At 45.0% G+C, this 25,207-nt stretch overlaps 1 protein-coding gene across 1 annotated transcript in view; it reads right to left on the bottom strand.

Moving 5' to 3' along the window:
• Positions 1–25,207, bottom strand: part of CDH1 (cadherin 1) — a 94,508-nt gene that overhangs the window by 21,890 nt on the left and 47,411 nt on the right. Inside the window, exons 3-7 of the mRNA XM_032284268.1 lie at positions 6,826–7,043; positions 2,926–3,069; positions 2,645–2,800; positions 1,449–1,593; positions 266–441 (exon numbers count right to left, since the gene is read on the bottom strand). Of these exons, the coding sequence (XP_032140159.1) occupies positions 266–441; positions 1,449–1,593; positions 2,645–2,800; positions 2,926–3,069; positions 6,826–7,043 (839 nt within the window). The remainder of the gene's footprint in view (positions 1–265; positions 442–1,448; positions 1,594–2,644; positions 2,801–2,925; positions 3,070–6,825; positions 7,044–25,207) is intronic.

The following is a 25,207-nucleotide window of genomic DNA, read 5'->3' as shown; positions in this document are numbered from 1 at the left end:
ATCAACACAACCAAGTCAGAGCCAGGACCACCACCCACCTCTGGCCCAGCTTGGCCCAACACATGGAACCAGAATAGTTAACCATCTGCTTCATGCCATTCTGCCTGTCTTCTAGGCACAGAACCTCTGGGCAGAAGCTCAGATGCAAAGTTCAGACCATCACCATATTAACTGGCAACTGGCCTAGGAGGATTTTGCATTGTCCACGGGATTGAGCTAATACACATTTGTCCTTCACACCCTCTGGATCCTCCTGACCCCTGACCTCTCGGTCCAGCCCAGTGGTGACTACACTGATGACTCCTGTGTTCTTATTAATTGTGAACATCTTTTCGTAAGGCAGCTCAGGCGCTTGGCTGAGGATGGTGTAAGCGATGGCAGCATTGTAGGTGTTCACATCATCGTCTGCATCTGTGGCTGAGACCTCCATCACGGAGGTTCCTGGAAGAGTTCAAGGAGAGGACGGTTTAGACAAGCTGCACTTTGGGGACCTGGTCAGTGCTGCTTAATCCAATTCTGCCCTGAGGGATAAAGGAGGGGACCTGGGGGTGGTATACCATGTCAGAGTTCCCCTGTTCTCTAATTCCTAGAATTCTTACCAAAGTGCTAGGGAAGGAAGAAAGCTCAAACGGAGCTGTGTGCAGAGGACTCGACTTTCCCAACCTATTTTGGGTGAGGGGTGAAGGAAGAGTATGAGGGAGAAATAAACTCATTTTCCTCTGTCTCTTATACTGAGTGAATGGCATGTAAAGTAAGAAAAACACCAATGTTTTCCACAATCCCCTACTCAGCCACATCTTCATAAAGAGAATGATCATTGGAGATCATTGTCTTCAAGGTGGAAGAATATGTTTATAATACATGTCACTGATAAAGGACTAATACCTACAACATCTAAATGACCTTTTGGGTTTTTTTGACACAAGGTCTTATTCTGTTGCCTAGGCTGGAGTGAAATGGCACAATCATGGCTCATGCAGCCTCAACTTCCTGGGCTCAGGTGATCCTCCCACTTCAGCCTCCCAAATAGCTGGGACTACAGGCAAGTAGTCCCAAGCACACGCCACCACCACACCTGGCTAATTTCTGTATTTTAGTAGAGATGGGGGTTTCACCATGTTAGCCAGGCTGGTCTCAAACTCTGACCTCAGGTGATCCGCCCGCCTTCGCCTCCCAAAGAGCTGGGATTTTAGGCATGAGCCATCATGCCCAGCCTAAAAATTTCTTTTTAATAATAAAAAAGGAAGATTGTTCTTAAACTGTCCCTATTTTATGTTTCCATAGGTAGAATGCTATACACATGCAGATGACACAACAATGGTTTCCCCAGAAGCTCTGTCCATAGGAAGGGTTAGCTTTAGTTACCCAGCATTTGGGATTGGACAACACTTTGGGGTCCAAAGAACCTAAGAACCTCTGGGTATTCAGATTCTCATTAGTGGATATACCTGGAAGAGCACCTTCCATGACAGACCCGTGAAAGACCTCCTGGGTGAACTCCGGCCTGTTGTCATTCTGATCTGTCACGGTTATCACAATCTCCATTGGGTCCTCAATAGCATTCCCATTGGATGACACAGCATGAGAGAAGAGCTGAAAGAACCAAGTGAGGGTAACTTGAGTTCTGATTAGGAAGAAAACGTGGGAGAAGGGGCCCAACCAGAGCAGAGTATGCTCTCCCTGCCACCACACCTTCCTGCTCTCCAAGACCCCCAGTGGGTGACTTTTCTCACACATATGCTGCTGCTGCTGCTGCTTCAATGACAAGGTAAGACCCATGGGCTTGAGAACACCCCCACTGGCTCAGACCTCCCATTTCCCAGGGCCAGGGCATCAGGCCTAGAGACAAAGGTGGGGGCCTGAACACCTCTTATTCCAAGCAGGGTGAACATTGCTCTGGTCCTTCTAGTCTAGCATTTCCCCCAGATGTTTCTGAATTTGGCATCAATATATAACTTCCTGGTCAGGCATGGTGGCTCAGGTAATCTCAGCACTTTAGGACGCTGAGGTGGGCAGATTGCTTGAGCTCAAGATTTCAAGACCAGCCTGGGCAACATAGCAAGATCTTGTTTCTACAAAAAATACAAAAATTAGCTAGGGGTGGTGGTATGCGCCTTCAGTCTCAGTTACTCAGGAGGATGAGGTGGGAGTGTCACTTGGGCCCAGAAGGTCCAGGCTGCAGTGAGCTGTGACAGCACCACTGCACTCCAGCCTTAGTGACGTAGGTAGACCCTGTCTCAAAAAAACAAAAAATCCAAAACCAAAACCAAAACAAAAAAAATGACCTCTTGGCTTCCCTAAGCTCTTATTGCTGCCAAGCTCAAGAAATGGATTTTGCACCCTTATATCATCACTATCTCCTCCCTTTAGGTCAGGGACTTCTAGCCCCAAGAACAGGTTGACATCTTGGGTCTAAATTTGTGCTGGATGTATGAGGATGCATGAGGATTCTCCTTCCTTTTTTCTTGACAAGGAGAAAAATTAACAACTGTTCCACATTCTCCTGTCGTTCCTCCTTAGCAACAGGTCAAGAGGTGTCAAGTTAACCTCATCATGTGTCCAGAGCCTGGACACAGCATGTGTTGACCAAAAAATCCTGGACAGATGTTACTCCAGTGTCAACAAACTTCGAAGAGATACTTACAGTGTATTTGGCAATTTGTTCTCTATCCAAAGGCTCTGTCACCTTCAGCCATCCTGTTTCTCTTTCAATAATAAAGACACCAACAGGGGGTGTGTCAGCTCCTTGGCCAGTGATGCTGTAGAAAACCCTGGCTTCTTTATCTTTGTTGGATTTGATCTGAAGATAAAATGAAAGAAAAAGAATTAGTAAAAAAGGATCCCAACATTGGGTCTTTTCCCTTTCTCTCCTCGATACTCCTCTGCCAAATCCCTCCCAGAGAAATAGAGAACTTCTTTCTTCACCTGAACCAGGTTTTTAGGAAATGGGCCTTTTTCATTTTCTGGGCAGCTGATGGGAGGGATAACCCAGTCTCTCTTCTGTCTTCTGAGGCCATGAGAGGAGTTGGGAAATGTGAGCACTTCCACGTGGGATCCAGGAACAGAGTCCTAAAAGGAAAGAAGATGAGGAACAAGATGAGACAATTCAGGAGAGATAGTACAGGTCTAATAGTCCAACCTAGCCAGACAGCGTCCCAGCCTTCTGTGGGCAGTGTACAATGGGAACTTAGTGATACAGTCTCTTATCAATGACAAATTATATATATCCACCAAAATGACCAACCAAAACAAAAACCAATGAACCCCTCTGCTACATCATAAAGACTGTATTCTCTTTTTATTCTTCTTAGTGTCCAGAGCTCAAGTAATCATTACGTACACATGAGTGTTGGTTTCAGGGTTTGATATTATAATTTACAAGTTGTTTCAAGCATATATAATGTCATTTTTGAGACAAGGTCTGGCTCTATCACTGAGGCTAGGGTGCAGTGGTAAGATCTTGCTCACTGCAACCTCCACCTCCCAGGCTCAAGCCATCCTCCCATCTCAGCCTCCTGAGTAGCTAGGACTATAGGTGCACACCACCATGCCCGACTAATTTTTGTATTATTAGTAGACGTGGGGTTTTGCCAAGTTACCGAGGCTGGTCTTGAACTTGTGAGCTCAAGCACCTTGGCCTCCCAAAGTGCTGGGATTACAGGCATGAGCCACCACACTCAGCCCATAACGTGATTTTTAATAGCAACGTTATATTCTGATGATTAATTATCGGAGCTTATTCAACAACTGAATATTTGAGTTTTCAATGTTTTTTTCTTTTTCTTTTTTTTTTTTTTAAATAGAGACAGGGTCTTGTTCTGTCACCCAGGCTGGAGTGCAGTAAAGTGATCAAAGCTCACTGTAGCCTTGAACTCCTGAGTTCAGGTGATCCTTTGACCTCAGCCTCCCAAGTAGTTGGAACTACAGGCATGCAACAACACGTGTGCCTAATTTTTTAATTTTTTAAAATTTTTGTAGAGGCAGGGTGTCACCATCTTGCCCAGACTGATCTTGAACTCCTGGGCTCAAGCAATTCTCGCACTTTGGCTTCCCAATTTGCTGGTATTACAGGTGTGTACCACTGCACCTAGCCTCTTTTATGTTTTTCCTGGGGACATAGGTCCCCAAAGTGGAATTATCAGCCAAAACAAGTACATTTTGAGAACTGGTACTAAGAACTACTTTATGATCAATACAAATATCTTAATCTCATTGTATCATTACATCTATATGGTTTCCATTTGTTGTAACAGAAGCTGTTGGATGGGAGCCAAAAACACCCTTTGAGACTTGTATTGAACAGTTTTCATGTGCAATAAAGATAACTTTATGCACATGCAGGGAAATAAGAGTGTTGAAAATGGAAGGAAAATATTTGCCAAATTGTTTAAGTGTTTCAAAGTGATTACTGGTAACACAGTAAAGTTTTCAGGGGAAAATTCCATCTCTCACCCTCCACATAAAAACTCACAGTCACTTATCACTGCTTGCCAAGTTTGAGTTCAGCTATATTTTCAGACTTTTTTCTGCATCAGATACATGTGAGATGTGACCAGGTATCATCACAGGACCCTTCCCTGATGCTGCACAATGGCCACATGTGCACACGTGCACATACGCCTACGCCCTCTGCCCTCTACATCCTGTGTGTGTCTCCTAGAGGCAGCCCAGCCTGCACCAAGGGCAGGCTCTGGAGCCAGGCTGCCTGGCTTTGAAGTCTCACGACAGTACCTCCTCGTCCCAGGCAGATATTACTTAACTTCTCTGTACTACAGTTTCCTAATGTCTGAAATGGGGATAATAGTAGAACTTATCTCATAGAATTCTTGGAAGGATTCAACGAGATGCTGATCTTGCACATTTAAAGCATTGAGAATAGTGCCTGAAACATAGTAAGTGCTCAATAAAGGTAGTGATACAGATGATGGTTAGACTGGTTAGAAAACACTGAGTTATGGTTTTGTTGAGATTTGCTGCCAGCACAGGAACAAAATATAAACCTGACCATCAACACTGTATCCTGGGCCAGGCATGGTGGCTCACGTCTATAATCCCAGCACTTTGGGAGGCTGAGGCGGGCAGATCACTTGAGGTCAGGAGTTTGTGATCAGCCTGGCTAACGTGGTGAAATCCTGTCTCTACTAACAATACAAAAATTAGTCAGGCTTGGTGGCGGGTACCTGTAATCCCCGCTACTCGAGAGGCTGAGGCAGAAGAATTGTTTGAACCCAGGAGGTGGAAGTTGCAATGAGCCGAGATCACACCACTGCCCTCCAGCCTGGGAGACAGAGTGAGGTTCTGTCTCTAAAAAAATAAAATACAACTGTCTCCGGATCATAAGAGGCTTCCACACAGCTGTGGAAGGACTCACTGTACTGAATTTTTTTCATGTGAATAATGGGGTCCCTTGGAGACTATGACTCAAGTAGTTATGCTAATATAGTCCTGTAGTATTAGATTCCTCATTTTTCTGGTCTAATTACACCAGGGAGAAAAATCAGATCTATCAGGGGGACTATTAAGTTTCAAGAATATCAAGAGTCTTTAGGGAGAAAAGTAGGCTCCAACCTCACAGGCCTTGGCACTGATAACACATTCCACACTTCCAAAGCAGTAAGCAGGACCAACTAGAATATCCCCCCAGAGAGACATTTCGGTAGGAAGCACCACGGGAGCAGCTGAGAAACTGGCAAAGGTGATTGGCTTCGGGTAGCAAACCCTAGAAACATTCCTGCCAAGAAACTAGGCAGACAGCCATCCTTCCATTCATGGCCAATCCATCTGTCTATCTGTTCCTGGTATGGGCCAGACCTAAGGCCAGGCGCTGCCAATACAATGGGAAAGGGTCTTGTGGAGGTTACAGTCTAATGGGGCAAGGGCTGCCCACTGGTTCTTCTTCTTCCTTGCCAAGACCCTTCCCACTGGAAGCACAAAAAGTAAAGTGATCAGAGAATCCAGCTCTTGTCCAGGCACAATAGTTCATGCCTGTAATCCCAGCACTTTGGGAGGCCAAGGCAAGAGGATCATTTGAGGTCAGGAGTTCGAGACCAGTCTGGACAACAGGGCAAAACCTTGCTTCTACTAAAAATATAAAAATTAGCCGGGCATGAGGTTGGGCACCTGTAATCTCAGCTACTCAGGAGGCTGAGGCAGGAGAATCGCTTGAACCAGGGAGGTGGAGGTTGCAGTGAGTCGCGCCACAGAGCAAGACTCCACCTTAAAAAAAAAAAAAAAAAAAAAAAAAAAAGAGAAGAATCCAGCTTTCATTCATTCTTCCCCCAAGAGGGGAGTGGTAAAGACAGCTAACAATGGCTAAGTACGCCTTGTGTATTTCTAGCATTTCACATGTATTAATTAATTCCATCCTCACTATTATCTCCATTTTACAGATAAAGAAACTCAAGCATAGACAGGTGATGTAACTCCTCCAGTGTTGCCCAAGTAGTAAATGACACGGCTGAGATTCAGTCCCAGACAGTGTCCAGGCCTTTCCTACTCTTCCACACTGCCCGGTCCCCACACCCTAAAAGCCCCAGCAAGAATTATTCAGTTAGACCACGAGCTCTCAACTGGGGCTGATCTGTTCTCCCAGGGGCCACTGGCAACACGTGGAGATGCTTTTGGTTGTCACAACTGGTGGAAGTGCTACTGGCGTCTAACCAGTTAAGGACAGGCATGCTTGCTAAACATCCTACACAGTGCACAGGAGAACCCCAATAACACAAAATCACCCAGCCCAAAATGTCAACAGTAGCAAGGCTGAGAAACCTGGATTAGACAGCAGACTAAAACAATAGTGAACTTCTCAGAAAAATGCCAACGTACATGATGGGGGTGGTGGGGGTGCCCCACTGCCTGCAGCGTGACTTTGGTGGAAAACTTTCTGTAGGTGGAGTCCCAGGCATAGACCAGAAAGTGGATCTGTGGGTTATGAAGTTGTACAGGCCTTTTGACTGTAATCATACCATCTGTGCCCACTTTGAATCGGGTGTCAACAGAAAAGTAGGCTGTCCTTGGTCGACCGGTGCAATCTTCAAAACTCACTGCAGGGCAGAAATCAGAGATTAGGAAATTGGACAGATTAAAGACATGAGCATTCCTTCTCCAAAGAGCAAACTTGATTCACCCACCAGAAGCCTCCCACAAAACCAAACACAACAAAAGAAACCATGATCCGGGGACAGAACAACAAAGCTATTGCCATAATGTTCTTCACAATTATAGGGTAATTTCATTGTGCTCTGATTTCTTTCTCATCTTCTTGTCAATTGACAATATTATCTTGCCTAGAAAGTAACTTCTTGGCCCGGTGTGGGGGTTCATGCCTGTAATTCCAGCACTTTGGAAGGCCAAGGCAGGCGGATTACCTGAGGTCAGGAGTTTGAGACCAGCCTGGTCCAACATGGTAAAACCCTGTCTCTATTAAAAATACAAAAATCAGCCGGGTGTGGTGGTGGGCACCTGAATTGCAGCTACTCAGGAGGCTGAGGCAGGAGAATCGCTTGAACCCGGGAGGCAGAGGTTTCAGTGAGCCAAGATCGCACCGCTGCACTCCAGCCCAGGCAACAGAACAACGTTTCATCTCAAAAAAAAAAAAGTAACTTCTTTTTTTATTTTTTCTTTTTTAAGACGGGGTTTCACCATGTTGGTCGGGATGGTCTTGAACTCCTGGCCTCAGGTGATCTGCCCGCCTTGGCCTCCAAAGTGCTTGGATTACAGGCATAAGCCACCATGCCCAGCCTCTTTTTCTTTTTCTTTTGAGACGGAGTCTCATTCTGTTGCTCGGGCAGGAGTGCAGTGAAGCCATCTCGGCTCACTGCAACCTCCACCTCCCGGGTTCTAGCGATTCTCCTGCCTCAGCCTCCCAAATAGCTGGGACTACAGGCATGCGCCAACATGCCTGGCTAATTTTTGTATTTTTTTAGTAGAGACAGGGTTTCACTATGTTGGTTAGACTGGTCTCGAACTCCTGACCTTGTGATCCGCCCACCTCCGCCTCCCAAAGTGCTGAGATTACAAGTGTGAGCCACCTCACCTGGCCATAACTTCTCTTTCTCAGTAACAACAACAAAAAAGAGGCTGTTCAATCCAATGACTCTTGCCAGTCAGCATGAGAACAGATCACTACCATAACTGAGACTGAAGACCTATTGTGCCCAGAAATTAGTGCCTAATAATAAAATGCTATGGGTAATCCACATTTAAATAAGGCATTTACATTTAGAACAGCAGTAGCAGATAATGAGAGCGCTAGCATGGAATAATGGTTAAGAGTAGACGCTAGACCAAACTACCTGGGTTCAAGTCCCAACTCTGCCACTTATGAGCTCTGTGACTTCAGGCAAGTTACTTAACCTCTCTATGCCTCAGTCTATCTAACTGTAGAATGATGGCAACAATAGTAACTATTATTTTTCTGAGACAGAGTCTCACTCTGTCACCCAGGCTGGAGTGCAGTGGTGCGATCGTGGATTGTTTTAAGGTACATAGAACAGCACCTTGCACATAATAAGCATTAAATAAAAAATTTAAAAACAAATGTAGCTTTGAGTAATCATTGATTCAGCCCTCATGAGTATTCCACAAAAGTCACTGATAAGTCAATCAATAGTTACTGAGTGCTGATTACATGCTTACTGTCTGAGGAACAAAGAGATATTACCTACTTGCAGTGTGGGGCACAGAGGAGAAACTGATCAACTGATCACTGTCAGTTTAGAGAGATGGTGAAGGTTTCATAGGAAAGTCTTTAACCTGACCATGCAGGGTAGCAAGACAAATGCCAAAAGCAGAAAAGGACTGCTTGGGTGGAGAATGTTATGACCAATGGCTTAGAGACAAAACCACTTAAAGCTCTATAGCTATTAAAGTATTAAAACTTTAATAAGTATTAATATTGGCCAGGCACAGTAGCTCATGCCTGTAATCCCAGCACTTTGGGAGGTTGAGGCAGGTGGATCATTTGAGCCTAAGAACTTGAGACCAGCCTGAGCCACATAAGGAGACCCCATCTCTTACATACAAAAAATAAAAATAAAATTAGCTGGGTGTGATGGGGCTGGATACCTGTGGTTCCAGCTACTTGAGAAGATGAGGTGGTAGGATCACTTGAGGCCAGGAGATTGAGGCAGCAGTGAGCCATGATCACACCACTGCACTCCAGCCTGAGGGACAAAGTAAGATCATCTCAAAAAACAAAACAAAACAAAACAAAAAAACCCACAAAGGCCAGTTGTGGTGGCTCACACCTGTACTCCCAGTACTTTGGGAGGCCATGGTGGGCAGATCACTTAAGGTCAGGAGTTCAAGACCAGCCTGGCCAACACGGTGAAACCCATCTCTACAAAAAATACAAAAAAAAAAAAAAAAATAGCCAGGCTTGGTGGTGGGCATCTGTAATTCCAGCTACTTGGGAGGCTGAGGCAGGAGAATCTCTTGAACCTGGAAGGTGGAGGTTGCAGTGAGCTGAGATCGTGCCACTTCACTCCAGCCTGGGCAACAGAGTCAGACTCCTTCTCAAAAATAAAATAAAATAAAAACAAAGTATTAAAACTTTAAAAAGTATTAATACCCTAAAGCTGGAGAAGCTGTGGTTGAAGCATCTACACTACACATTAGAATCTCAAAGGACTCATTCAAATAGGTGACCATCAATCTATATGCCAGACAGTGTTGGACTGTGAGAAGAAAATCGTGATGAAGATAGTTAAGGCTCCCACTCTCACTGGGCTTACACTACTGAGGAAGAAATGGACAAAGACAGAAACTTGTAATTTCAGGCAAGTAATAGAAAGTAAAATAAAAGAGGGTGACGTAAGAGTGACAGAGGAGAAAGGAGTTTGCTGAAGAGGTAACTTATATTGCGTGGTGAGGGCAGGCCTTTCTGAGGCAGGGCTACCTTGGGACCTGAAGGAGCCATTGCAGAAGCCTGGCTCAAAGAGGCTTCCAGGCAGAGGGGAATAGTCGATAAAACCATTCATTCTAGGAAACTCTCAGCTTGGCCTGTTTTCCTCCCTTTCAAATAATTGTCTGATGGAATTTCCATTACATCCAAGTGCTCTTTTATAAAAATTCCTGCTGTCCTGACTATTTTACAAGGCTAGACACGAGGATCAGGTTTCTGCCAGAAAGCCCTGAAGCCAACCCTGACGCCTGGGCAGCAGTTCTCATTTCTTCCACCAGGGGCCACCCTTGCAAACATTTCTGAAGCTAACAGCCCTGCCCATGCCGGAGAAAAATAAGCCCACATTTGGGGGTGAGAGGGGAAGTACCAGATTTTCTCCATTTTGAAGATGAAACTGAGGCTCACAGAGGTTAAGAAATTTACCTGACATCCTGAAACTAGTAAATGGCACAGCTGAGACAGGCCCTTAACATGGGTTACAGTCCCCTAGTTGCCTTCTCTTCTCTCTGGAGAGATTCTACTAAGGCCTTGGTTTTGCTGTTTGTTTTTGTTGTTGGTTTTGTTTGTTGTTTGTTTGTAGAGGTGGGGTCTTGTTATGTTGCCCAGGCTGGTCTTGAACTCCTGGGCTCAACCAATCTTCCCGCCTTGGCATCCCAAAGTGCTAGGATGACAGGCGTGAGCCACCGTGTTCAGCCAACCCTGGTTATTTTTAAAGGAAGATTCTGCCTCCAAGCTAAGTTCTCAAGGATGGGATTGGAGGCTACCCCATGGAATAGCTGGGGTCTGCTACCTGGCAAATAAAGTGAGCAACCAAACCACGAAGAGTTCATTCACAGGAAGGGAGCTGGGTCCTTCAGCGTCATCCACCTGATCCTCCCTCTCAGTTAAAAAAAAAAAAAAAAAATCACCACCAGGCCCCCCCCTACCCTGTCAGCCCTTAGACTGGGTCTACAACTTACTTCCACAGCTTGAAGGGAAGGGTAGGGGGAGCTGGGGGGAGCTGTAATAAATGATGGGAAGAAGAGAGACAAGGAAAAAGTGCTGGGATTACAGGAGCATGCCACCACAGCCAGCTAATTTTTGTATTTTTAATGGAGACAGGGTTTCACCATGTTGGTCAGGTTGGTCTCGAACTCCTGACTTTGTGATCTGCCCGCCTAGGCCTCCCAAAGTGCTGGGATTACAAGCGTGAACCACCACACCTGGCCCCTTGTGATGACATTTTCTAAGTTAAAAAGCAATGCAAGTAGAAGAGATGACTTATTTCTGTGTATTTGGGTAGACAAGTATTTGCTAACTGAACAGCTGAGCCATAAGATGATGAAAGAATCAAGAAGAAATGTCAAGTCCTTAAAGGATGGGCAGATACCATCCTTTTAAGTCTAAAATAGGAATTTCTTTTCAAACTAGCAAAACCAGATGCTCTTCAAAGAGCCCTCCTCCACCCCCAGCAGAGGTAATGGGGCAACTGGGTCATCTTTGGGGGCTTGTCACGTAAACAGGGAATGAGGGCTGCACTGAATTCCTTTATCCTGCTTTCCCAAATCTAGGCAGTGAAAGTTGAGACAAGCATGATTGGACTTGCCAAGGGTGGAGGCCTGAAAAAATGAAAATGGTTTTGCAAATAACTTGATGCAAGGCACTTAACCTGCTTTGGGGCACCTCATCTTAATGGTGGTTAAGCCCTAGCCTTTGAGAAGTGACAGCATAAGTATGATGGGGAGCCCCAACCTGAATTCCAGGTGTTCACAAGACTCATTATGTCCCCACGCAACCTGATCCTCTGGGCTGATTAAAGGAAATTATAGGAAAGACTGAAAGGTTCTCCAGCTCTGGGAAGCCCACTGTAACCTTGGCGAGGGCTGGGCTGTCTCTGAGCCCAGAAAGTGGGAGGAAAGAAGAGTGGCAAAATGTTCAAACTGGAGGATCAGTATATGGGGATTGGGTACATTTTGACGTTTTCATGATGAACAGCTAACAAAAATAAAGCTAGCAAGGGTGTAAGTATTCTTTAACACAGCATGCCCACCTTTCATAAACTTATTTGGTCACTTGATGTAAAAACCAAATCCCTATAAAAGGAGCTAAGACTCTACTACTGGCCATCTCCATGTGGGAAATTTTTTTTTTTTTTTTTTTCCTGAGACAGAGTCTTACTCTGTACCCAGGCTAGAGTCTAATAGCACCATCACGGTTCACTGCAACTTCTGCCTCCTGGGTTCAAGCGATTCTCCTGCCTCAGCCTCCTGATGAGATTGCAGGTGCCCACCACCACACCTGTATTTTTAGTAGAGACAAGTTTTCACCATGCTGGCCAGGCTGGTCTCAAACTCCTGGCCTCAAGCGATCCACCCATCTCGGCTTCCCAAAGTGCTGGGATTACAGATGCAAGTAATGTGCCTGGCCAGGAGGCAGTTTAAAACAATAATAACATTTTCCTTATACATCTTTGTATTATATTGCCTGTTACATTAGAATGAATTCCTTTTTTTTAATGACAAAAATTACTAAGAATGACTTTTAAAAAGTGTTTTTAAGACCCTGTGACCCCTGCATACTGTTATTCAACCTACAATGTCCTACTTTCTAGCCTACTGGGCAAAAGTAGTAGCTTTCATCAGTGGACCCCAAGAAAGATGTCTGATGTTTAAATACCCATGAAACCCAAGTTCATGAAAAACTTTTGGTCCCGGAGCAGGCTCTGAGCACTCAGCAACATTCCTTGGCTGAAATTGCCATCATGCCACACAGAACAGTCCCACTTTGACGATCCCATTTCTTCTCCCACACCCGCCTGGTCCCATAACTGGAATGTGAGTGGGTAGAAACAAGACAGTCTCAAAAGCCTCTATGTTATTTTCAGAAGATGTTGGGATTTAAGGATAGGGGTCTGCTATGAAAGGCAGCTAACCATAGCTGAGTTATTTGGTAACCAGTGTACTAACCCAGAGTCTTAGAAGCAACTAGTTGGAAGCAGTGTTTTGTCCACACTGCACACAAAGGGGCACATTATGGATTGCCTCCCTCTTATCAGAACACTTCCCACAGCAAACACCAAAGAACACTGCATTTAGCTTTATTCAAAGAGCATCTGAACTTGAGACCCAGCCTCAGTTATGCACACGAATTGGAGGACAAGATCAGAGAACTGGCCAGGTATGGTAGCTCATGCCTGTAATCTCAGCACTTTGGGAGGCCGAGGCAGGTGGATCACCTGAGGTTAGGGGTTTGACGCCAGCCTGGTCAATATAGTGAAACCTCGTCACTGCTAAAAATACAAAGAATTAGCTGGCTGTGATGATGGGTACTTGTAATCCCAGCTACTCGGGAGGCTAAGGCAGGAGAATAGCCTGAACCTGGAAGGCAGAGGTTGCAGTGAGCCAAAATTGCACCATTGCACTCCACTGTGGGTGACAGAGGGAGATTCCATCTCAAAAAAAAAAAAAAAAAAAGATCAGAGAACCCGTGAGGCACAGTAGCCCATGCCTATAATCTTAGTATTTTGGAGGCTGAGGAGGATCACTTGAGCCCAGGAGTTTGAGACTAGCCTGGGCAAAATAGTGAGATGCTGTCTCTTTAAAGGAAAATGAAATCTAACTTGATAGATGAAAGGAATCCTGGGGAGAAAGCTTCATTCAGCTAGTTAGGCATTTTCTTTTTGCTGGTTAGGGACAGTGTTTCCAACTCCATCTCCACAGATACTGTCACCTATAAGACTTGCTTCTAGGTTGACTTTTTCCTTAGACGACACTGGGGATTCTGGAATGTGTTCTTTTAATGCGCGTTCATGAAATCAGTAAACATTACAGGTTCACTGGTCATTGACGCTCAGCAGAAAATGTAATTTTATGTTTACCAATGCAAGACTAGCCTGAGCAACATAGTGAAACCTCACTTTCTACTAAGAAGAGAAAATCTAAAAAGTTAGCCCGGCATGTTGGCGCACCTGTAGTCCCAGCTACTAGGGAGGCTGAGGCAAAAGGGTTGCTTGAGCCCAGGAGTTAGAGGCTGCAGTGTGCTATGATCGTAACACTGCACTCCACCCTAGGTAACAAAGCAAGATCCCAGCTCTAAAATAATGGTAATAAAAATTAAAGTAACAAAATTTTTTAAAAAATTTTTTATAGTGACGGGGTTTCACCATGTTGGCCAGGATGGTCTTGATCTCTTGACCTCATGATCCGCCCACCTTGGCCTCCCAAAGTGCTGGGATTACAGGCATGAGCCACCGTGCCCGGCCCAAAAATTTTTTAAAAATAAAAATGCAATCCGGGTGTGGTGGCTCATGCATGTAATCCCAGCATTTTGGGAGGCCGAGGGGGGCAGATCACGAGGTCAGGAGTTCGAGACCAGCCTGGCCAACATGGTGAAACCCTGTCTCTACTAAAAATACAAAAAAACTATCTGGGTATGGTGGCACGTGCATGTAGTCCCAGCTATGTAGGAGGCTGAGGCAGGAGAATTGCTTGAACCCAGGAGGCAGAGGTTGCAGTGAGGCGGAGGTTGCAGTGAGCCGAGATTGTACCACTGTACTCCAGCCTGGTCAATAAAGGGAGACTCCATCTCAAAAAAATAAAATAAATAAAAATGCAAGGGAAAGAACAAGCAGGCCTCCAGTTTGTCCACATTTGGGGCACGTTGAAAAGGAGATGCAAGTTCCACCAAGAAGACCGACTCTCACTTGATAAGTCTCTAATGGTATGTGTCCATTTGCTACTAAGAACTATGGACAAGGCCGGGTATGGTGGCTCATGCCTGTAACCCAACACTTCAGGAGGCAGAGGCAAGAGGATTCCTTGTGCCCAGGAGTTTGAGACCAACCTGGGCAATATAGCGAGATCCTGTTTCTGCAAAAAAAAGTCAAAAATTAGCTGGAAGCAGTGGTGTGTGTCTGTAGTCCCAGCTACTCGGGAGGCAGAAACAAGAGGATTGCTTGAGCCCAGGAGGTTGAGGCTGCAGTGAGCTGTGAGGGCACCACTGCACTGAGCCTGGGCAACAGAGTGAGACCCTGTATCAAAAAAAAAAAAAAAAAAAAAAAAAAGGCAACAAAACAAAAACCAAAACTTTGGACAACAACAACAATCTATATCCTTATTAGATAAAATAGTCCTGTGTGGTAGGGATTTAGCATTCCTTTTTTTAAATGGGGAAACAGAGAAGGAACTAAACCAAGTTCCACAGCTATGAAGTGATGTAAGCTGTGGTCTGATACTACTTAACCACCAGGACTCACCAGGCAGCCTATCTCTTAGAACTGATGATCCATTTGCAAGCCTGCTAGCTGAATGGATACTGAGAAGTTAGTTCTCACTGAAGACTAGGACAGTTGGAGAGTAACTTGAATGAGAATAGCAGAAAAAGGATCATTATACACACTCCTTCTCTCTTCTTGGATGAAAATTGAGCCTTGGAAATCCAGTTTCAGGCCTCAGAGAAACCTAAGGATATTCCAACAGCCACACAGAGGAGGAAACGTTATACTTCAGTTTCAAGAAGGTCCAGCTGTATGTTACCACTTTGCATGAGCTAAAATAAGTCAAAGTTCCTCTAAACCGCCAGCATCAACTTCAACATTTTTCCAGGTAAGATAAGCAGGCTGGAGTATCCTATTGCACAAGCGTGACTCTCCACATGCCCAAAACATCCATGCAATGTGCTCTTGGGGCAGCAGCTGAGGCTCCTGCACCCCTGTTGACAGATGACCCCCGTGGGTTTCCAGGAACTGGAAATTTATTTGCATGAAGCTTATCAAGTTCCTTCTAACCTCCCCTTAATGTCCTTAACCAGAACAAATTACATATGGTCTCTGCCTTCACTGAGCTATACCCTGAAAACAGATGTCAACAATGAGCACTGCCTGGATGGCAAGCAGGAAGCAAAGTCCCCTTGGCTTCTGTCCCCATCAAAACAGACAGCGGGTGGAGAGAGAAAACAGTGACATTAAAGATTAAGGAAAAATTAGCCCATGACCCTCTACCCTTTACTTTCTGAAGTGGAAGAAACAAGGCTAGAGGTGTAAGCCATCGCTTTTGACTTTTTCCCTTTAAGGTTACTCAAGTGACTTGGTCACACTGGCAACAGGTGTCTTTTTGCTTTCCCAATCATGGTTCTGCTCAGACGAATGCTGTTACCTTCTCTACTGGCAAACACCATGGGTGTTGATTGGAATCAGCCCAGGGGGAAGGGTCATGAATGGCACTTCTGGAATTGGTTAAAAGTCAATATTTAGGCTGGGGGCAGTGGCTCATGCCTGTAATCCCAGCACTTTGGGAGGCTGAGCCAGGTGGATCACCCGAGGTCAGGAGTTTGAGACCAGCCTGACTAACATGGTGAAACCCCATCTCTACTTAAAATACAAAAATTAGCTGGGCATGGTGGCGGGCCCCTGGAATCCTAGCTACTCAGGAGGCTGAGGCAGGAGAATTACTTGAATCTGGGAGGTGGAGATTGCAGTAAGCCGAGATCACGCCACTGCATTCCAGCCTGGGCAGCACAGTGAGACTCCATCTCAAAAAAAAAAAACAACCAGTGTTTATATTTTTACATTCGTTTGAACGGGGTCAGACTAAGGTGGGTGTAAGTCCCAGTATTGCTTCATAGGTGCCACCATGGCAAGTTATTGTAACCTCCTTCAAGTGTCAGGTCCCCCGCTGTATGAAAGACAGACGGCCAGGTGCAGTGGCTCACACCTGTAATCCCAGCACTTTGGGAGACCGACGTGGGCAGATCACCTGAGGTCAGGAGTTTGAGACCAGCCTGGACAAATGGTGAAACCCCGTCTTTACTAAAAATACAAAAAATTAGCCTGGCGTGGTGGTGTGCACTGTAGCCCCAACTACTTGGGAGACTGAGGCAGGAGACTTGCTTGAACCTGGGAGGTGGAGGTTGCAGTTAGTTGAGATCACGACACTGCATTCCAGCCTGGGAAATAGAGCGAGACTCCATCTCAAAAAAATAAATAAATAAAATATAAAGGCAGACGTCCCCACCTCCTTTAAGGGATTGCTTCGAGGACTTTCAGTAAGTCTTTATTGAGTCCCTACTCTCTTTGTCAAGCATCATTCTAAAGCCTGAGAAATACAGCAATGGACAAAGCAAAGTCCCTGCCCTCATGGGGCTTTCATTCCAATGTCAAAGAGATGATTAACAAGTAAATCAATAAGTATCATGGTGGCTCGTGCCTGTAATCCCAGCACTTTGGGAGGCCAAGGTGGGAGGATCACTTGAGCCCAGGAGTTTGAGACTAGCCTGAGCAACAGGGCAAGACCCCATCTCTACAAAAAATTAAAAATTAGCTGAGTGTGGTAGCACATGCCTGTAGTTCCAACTACTTAGGAGGCTGAGGCAGGAGAATCACCCTAGCCCAGGAGGTCGAGGCTGCAGTGAGCTGTGATTGTGCCACTGGACACTAGCCTGGGTAACAGATCAAGATGCTGTCTCAAAAAAAGAAAAAAGAAAAAAAAAGTGTCAGGAATGACAAGTGTAATAGAGAAATATAAGCAGGTAAGTAATTTCCAAGGGCTTTATGAGAGAGACAGGGCAACTTAATTTAAAAAAGGGCATTTGGGCCGGGCGCGGTGGCTCAAGCCTGTAATCCCAGCACTTTGGGAGGCCGAGGCGGGTGGATCACGAGGTCAAGAGATCGAGACCATCCTGGTCAACATGGTGAAACCCCGTCTCTACTAAAAATACAAAAAATTAGCTGGGCATGGTGGCACGTGCCTATAATCCCAGCTACTCAGGAGGCTGAGGCAGGAGAATTGCCTGAACGTAGGAGGCAGAGGTTGCGGTGAGCCGAGATCGCGCCATTGCACTCCAGCCTGGGTAACAAGAGTGAAACTCCGTCTCAAAAAAAAAAAAAAAAAAAAAGGGCATTTGGGGAATATCAAAGTATATTAGGGAATAAAGGAAAGTAAAAGAGACTGCTCCAGCTTTGAGCTATGTGCTGAAGTGAGGGAGAGAGCCAGGCAGCACTGTGTGGGGAACAGTTCCAAGGTCTATTCAAAGCCTGCACACCTACTCTGTGCATGCCTCCCACATGGAGGTCAGCCTGTTCTAGTACTGAAGATCCAGCCACAAACACAACAGATAACAACTCCTGCCCACCTGGGGCCGACATTGTAACCAAATTAACATGATTTTAGCACAGGTCTAAGAGAAGGGTTAGCTCTTGTTCCTGAGGGCCAGATTGCCTCCCCATGCCCCATGCCCTTCTTGACAACAAGACCAGAAGAGAACTTAGTTTTAAATGATTTTTCTTTCCAGCCCTCTCCCAGAGAATGCAGAAACAGCCAGTGCCCATTGATTAACAACCCCACACAGTTTCATCTCAACATTCCTGTCGGGACTGGGATCTGGTCCCCACACAGCTTCATCTCAATAATCCTGCTGGGATTGGGATCTGGTGCTTTGACTAGAGAAGCTGGGGCTACTTCTCTGCTCAAGTCAAAATCGGCTGCTTGGTTTCAATTTTCCAGAGTCAACACCAACTGGCAAGGAATCTCATCTCAATTTGTTTTAAAGAAGAGGGGAGAGAAACAACTGATCTCCATTCTAGCAAGGAGTTGGCAGTAACATCAGGCCTCCCGCAGAGGCAGAGGCTGGAGGGGGGCCACTTCCCCACCTGTCTTAGGGAGGGAAATGTGTTTGCCTTCCTCAAAAAGAATAAGGGAAAATGTGGCACATATATACCATGGAATATTATGCAGCCATCAAAAACGATGAGTTTGTGTCCTTTGTAGGGACATGGATGAACCTGGAAACCATCATTCTCAGCAAACTGACAGAAGAGCAGAAGATCAAACACTGCATGTTCTCACTCATAGGCGGGTGTTGAACAATGAGAACACGTGGACACAGGGAGGGGAGCACTACACACTGGGGTCAGTTGGGGTGAAATAGGGGAGGGACGGTGGGGGGTGGGGAGTTGGGGAGAGATAGCAAGGGGAGAGATGCCAGATGTAGGTGATGGGGAGGAAGGCAGCAAATCACACGGTCACGTGTGTACCTATGCAACAATCTTGCATGTTCTTCACATGTACCCCAAAACCTAAAATGCAATAAAATAAATAAATGGGACAAAAAAAAAAAAAAAAAGAATAAGGGAATGGGGAGAAAAAAAAGAATAAGGGAATGGGGAGGTCCTCTGGCTTCCACACCAAATTGGAGGGGCTTTCTTGTCCCAGCTGTGGCTGCATGTGAAACACACAGACATCCTGTCTGGCGAAATAGAGGCCTTAACTGATCATTCTCATGGACTGCAACCTAGGAAACATTCCTGCGGTCAGGTTGGGCAACTCTAGGAACTGTTTGCTTATTGATTAGAAAAATCATTGAAGTTTCTGCCCCCTTTTTCTTTCTGTTGGATTTCCCGAGGCTAGGGAGGGCCCCATGTACTGAATTCCAAAGCTGCTAAATCCCTCCTTCCCTAACCCCCTGCTGCCTCAAGCATGAAAGAGCAGCTGATAGGCCTTAGAGGTGGGAGACCAAGTCCTAGGCCCTTATAGGCAGTGGTAATTGCGTTTAGATTCCCACTGGCGAAATAAAGCATGGACCAAAATGCCTCCTAACATCATTTCCATCCAGGGTCTAACATGTACTGCACAGAGACTTTCCTGGGGTACTGTTTGTTTTTGTTTTTGTTTTTTTTTTTTTTTTGAGACAGAGTTTCACGATTGTTGCCCAGGCTGGAGTGCAATGGCGTGATCTCAGCTCACCGCAACCTCCATCTCCTGGGTTCAAGCAATTCTCCTGCTTCAGGCTCCTAAGTAGCTGGGATTACAGGCAGGCGCCACCACGCCCGGCCTTTTTTTGTATTTTTAGTAGAGACGGGGTTTCTCCATGTTGGTCAGACTGGTCTCAAACTCCTGACCTCAGATGACGCATCCGTCTCGGCCTCCCAAAGTCCTGGGATTACAGGCCCCAGCCACTGCACCTGGCCTGTTTTAAAACTACTCAGGCAGGGCCCCTGCCTCAGACTAACTGAATCCAGATGTTCAGGGCTTGGGCAGTAACAACTACGGAGTGAGATATTTCTTCTGGAGGTGATGAAAATATTACAAAATTGATTGTGATGACACCTGCTTAAGTCTGTGACTATAAGGAAAACTGTTAAATTCTACACTTTAAATTTGTATAATATATGCTATGTGGTTATTTTGATAAGGCTGTTATCACAAAAAAAAAAAAAAAAAGGAAAAAAAAGAAAAAAAGAGCCAATCACACAAAGTACTCACAAACCCATCCATGCAGAGAGACCACTGCTAACACCTGTTTTGTGCCCTTCAGATGCTGGTCTACATCCCTTTCCTAATTCATTTACTCCCTTGTCCTGCATCCCTTTACATCCTGTTTCTCCAAAATTTGGGTGTGGACATTATTCTATTTTTAAAGACCTGGCCAGGCGCAGTGGCTCACACCTGTAATCCCAGCACTTTGGGGAGGCTGAAGTGCGCGGATCACTTGAGTCCAGGAGTTCAAGACCAGCCTGGGCAACATGGGGAGATCCTGTCTCTACAAAAAAAGAAAAAAAAAGAAAGAAAGAAAAAATTAGCTAGATGTGGTGGCATGCACCTGGAGTCCCCACTACTTGTGGGGGAGCTGAGGTGGGAGGATCGCCTGAACCAGAGTCTTACTCGGTCACCTAGGCTGGAGTACAGTGGCGTGATCTCAGCTCACTGCAACCTCCACCTCCCAGGTTCAAGTGATTCTCCTGCTTCAGCCTCCTGAGGAGCTAGGATTACAGGTGCCCAACACCACACTCAGTTAATTTTTTTGTATTTTTAGTAGAGACAGGGTCCGTGTTGGCCAGGCTGGTCTTGAACTCCTGACCTCGTAATCCATTGGCCTTAGCCTCTCAAAGTGCTAGGATTACAGGCGTGAGCCCCAATTTTCTTCTTATTTCACATTTACCCATTAAAAAAAAAAAAACTTAGAGTTACATATAGTCAACCTGTAAAGTGATTAGGATGGGTAAAACATGGTACAGCTACTCAGCAATAAAAAGAACCAAAACACTGCAAAACGCATAGATGAACCTTAAAAGCATTATACAGAGTGAAAGAAGTGATTCACCAGACTACATAGTTCATATGAAAAATCTAGGTTGGGCACGGTGGCTCATGCCTGTAATCCTAGCACTTTGGGAGGCTGAGATGGGCGGATCAGGAGGTTAAGAGACCAAGACCATCCTGGCCAACATGGTGAAACCCTGTCTCTACTGAAAATAGAAAAATTAGCTGGGCATGGTGGCACATGTCTGTAGTCCCAGCTACTCAGGAGGCTGAGGCAGGAGAATCACTTGAACCTGGAGGGTGGAGGCTGCAGTGAGCCAAGATCATGCCACTGCACTCCAGCCTGATGAGAGAGCAAGACTCTGTGACCAAAAAAAAAAAAAAAAAAACTAGAAAACTACAGACAAAAATCATATCAATGGTTGTCTGGAGCTGAGCTGGGCTTGACTCCCAGTAGGCCCAACGGAACTTGGGAGGTGGTGGACATATTCTAAAACTGGATTGTAGAGATAGCTGAATAGCTGTGTACATTTATAAAAATTATCTAACTGTACATTTACAGTGGGTAAATTGTGTGGTATGTAAATTACATCTCAATGAACCAGTAAGAAATATACGGTTATTAGGATCTCTTGAGGAATACCCCATGAGTCAAAGTCCTATGGTTCAAAAATGACACAATCCAGGCACCCAAAAACACCAAGGTTATGAAAAAGTGCAGAGAAGAGAAGTCATAAACAATTCTTAATTAACAGTAGGCTGGGTGCAGTGGCTCACATCTGCAATCCCAGCACTTTGGGAGGCCAAGGTAGGCAGACCACTTGAGGCCAGGAGTTTGAGACCAGCCTGGGCAACTGGTGAAATCCCATCTCTATTTTAAAAAAGAAAAAAAAAAAAAAAAGCCAGGCATCGTGGGCAGATGCCTATAATCCCAGCTACTGGGGAGGCTGAGATAACTGCTTGAACCCGGGAGGCAAAGTTGCAGTGAGTTGAGATCCCACCATTGCACTCTAGCCTGGGCTACAAAGCGACACTCCGTCTCCAAAAAAAAAAAAAAGTTATAGGCTGGGCATGGTGATTTACACCTGTAATCCTAGCACTTAGGGAGGCTGAAGTGGGAGGATCACTTGAGGCCAGGAGTTTGAGACCAGCCTGGGCAACGTAGTAGGATCCCATCTTTATTTAAAAAAAAAAAAAAAAAGAAAAATGAAAAATAAAAAATCTTTTTAAGAGTAAATATTCACTATGACAGGCATTACGTGTGGGCACTATGCACTTTACATTGACTCCTATGCTGCTGTGAGGCAGGTGGGGTTTTTTATACTCCTTCATGCTAATGAACAACCGAGGGGAAAGACTTAAATCATTTGCTCAAGATCATGGCCTTCTCAAGGTCACAGAGTAGGTCGCCTCTGAATAAACATTCACCCCAGAACCAGTTAGCACCAAAGCTTTTGTTCTTGAGCACTAGGCTTGCTGTGGAGGGAGGGAAATTCCAGAGGTAGTTAACAGCAATGTGGGATGGGTAAAAGTAACCACAGATTTATTCTCTATAAAAAAGGCAACCCAGATATAAACAGGCACCAATACAGGGCCACATATTCCAAGCACCAGCTGACACCAAAATGTGCTGAATCTTGCTGTGAAAACACAGGGAAGCTGTAGTGGAATTCAGAAGCTTTGAATCATTCAATAACTCAAGAACAAGATCTGGAAACCTCTTCTACAAAGAAAGAATATGAGGCTTGCACGACTTCCAAATGTGGGCTGTGTTGGAAAAGCTTAGACCCTCTGCCTCTGACCTTTGGAACAAAACTAAAACTGCCCAAGAGAACAGCTGGGAGCCAACACTGAGAAGTGAGGCATTTCTCACACGCACTTGCAGATGACTCTACAACAAGTGCTTACTTGTCCAGTAGAGCTCACAAGCGGGGGCCTTTTCTTTTTTAATGGATGCTAGCATCATTTTTCATTATCAAGAACAAATAAGCATTGATGGGAAAGGCAGCTGCTTCCAAGAGCGTTTCCTAAATCCACTCTGACTGCCTGGAAAGGTAACTGCTTGGCCTATACGTGTGCCTTGGCTCAGGCTCCTGAGAAATGAAGCCTACAACCCATGCTGAAAAAAAAAAAAAAAAAAAAAAAAAAAAAAAAAAAGGAGAAAGATCTCAGACTGGGGTGCTCACTTCAAGAATTCCAAGTACCGTCAGCCACAGTGGCTCACACCTGTAATCCCAGCATTTTGGGAGGCCAAGGCACATGGATCACCAGAAGTCAGGGGTTCGAGACCAGCCTGGTCATTATGGTGAAATCCCGTCTCTACTAAAAATACAAAAATTAGCTGGGCATGGTGGTGGGTGCCTGTAAACCCAGCTACTTGGGAGGCTGAGGCAGAAGAATCACTTGATCCCAGGAGGTGAAGGTTGTAGTGAGCCGTGATCGCACCACTGCACTCCAGCCTGGGCGACAGAGCAAGTCTCTGAATCAAATTTAAAAAGAATTCCAAGTAGGCAAAAATAAGAAAAGAGTATGAAGAAGAGCGAACCACAGGTGCCAGAATCTAACTTTGGCATGTACTGGAGGACAGCCACAGGTCACTCACAAGATGCTGTGGTACAGTTACTACCCCCACCAGGAGCTGTGGCACCTGTTCCAGCAGTGATTCTCCAGCCTTTTATTTTCCTGGTTGCTGCTCTTGCAGAAAGGCTCCATGGGCCATTTACATGGCTTGTTCCTATTTTTCAATGTGAAATTGGAAAAGCTTGCACACATGCAAAAACGTAAAATGTTATTCACTATGGCATTGTTTGTGCTAGCAAAAACATGGGCGACAGCCCAAATATCCATCAATAGAGGGTTCATTAAATTATGGGATTTTATTAGAATGAAATAGTATGAAGCTATAAAATAAAAAAGAAAGCTCTTTATGCTCTGCAGGGGAATGATCTTCAAGACACATTATTGCTTGCTGATAAAACCAAGTGCAAAGCAGTGCTGTCTTTTGTGTAACTAAAAAGATGGGGATACGATATAAGTTTACATCTGTAATCCCAGCATTCTGGGAGGTTGTGGCAGGAGGATTGCTTTGAATCCAGCCATGATTGCACAACTCCAATTCAGCCTGAGTCACAGAACAAACTCTGTCTTGGTTGGGCATGGTGGCTCACACCTGTAATCCCAGCACTTTGGGAAGCCCAGATGGGTGGATACTTGAGGTCAGGAGTTGACCAGCCTGGCCAACATGGTAAAACCGTGTCTCTACTAAAAATACAAAAATTAGCCAGGCATGGTGGTGTATGCCTATAGCCTCAGCTACTTGGGAGGCTGAGGCAGGAGAATTGCTTCATCCTGGGAGGCAGAGGTTGCAGTGAGTCAAGATCGAACCGCTGCACTTCAGCCTGGGTGACAGAGTGAGACTGTGACTCAAAAAAAAAAAAAAGAACAAGACTCTGTCTCAACGAATATATATGCTCATATTTGTTTATAGTTACAGAACTTTGAAAGACTCTAGTAAGTGATATTTTAGGTATGGAGGAGGCACATTATTAGACTAAAGGGGGACAGGGTGGGAGCAGAACTTTTCATCATATACTTTTTAGATTTTTTGATTTTTTTCAACACTGTCCATGTGAACACATGACCTATTCATAAAGTTAAAAATAATTCCCTCTTGCAATCACAGTGCAACAGGCATGAGGCTGAAAGTCATCTGCTAAAGGATAGAAGAGGCCTCCTCCCGCCTCACCCTGCTGAGTAGCTGGAAATAGAGACAGGAAATACTGGACCTGTGAACTTAAGCTGTTAAAAAAATGAAAAGAAAAGAATGTAGCATGTTCTGAGATGGAGAAAAAAAAGAAAAGAAAAGAATGAAATTGGAGATTAGTATTTTTAAGTGAAGTAACTCAGGAATGGAAAACCGAACATTGTATGTTCTCACTCATAAGAGCTAAGCTATGAGGATGCAAAGGCATAAACATGCTACAACAGGCTTTGAGGAAAGGGTTGGAGGGGGTGAGGGATGAAGGACTACACATTGGGTAGAGTGTACATTGCTGCGATGACAGGTGCACCAAAATCTCAGAAATCACCACTAAAGAACTTATTCATGTAACCAACACCACCTATTCCCTAAAAAACTACTGAAATAATAAAAAAAGTTAAAAAGAAAATACATGCAAAAGATCAAGGAAAAAAAGCAGAAGTAGAGGATCACATGTAAACTGCTTACAATTTACTCTACAGGAGGAAAAGTTATATTTTTACAAACACTCAGAGGACTCAGGGAGTAAGT

This window comes from Sapajus apella, unplaced genomic scaffold (genome assembly GCF_009761245.1).
Source record: "Sapajus apella isolate SASKATOON/1434 unplaced genomic scaffold, GSC_monkey_1.0 scaffold15, whole genome shotgun sequence".
Taxonomy (NCBI): Eukaryota; Metazoa; Chordata; class Mammalia; order Primates; family Cebidae; genus Sapajus; species Sapajus apella.
The sequence above is the reverse complement of the archived record's forward strand: the minus strand, read 5'-3'. Positions and strand labels throughout refer to the sequence as shown.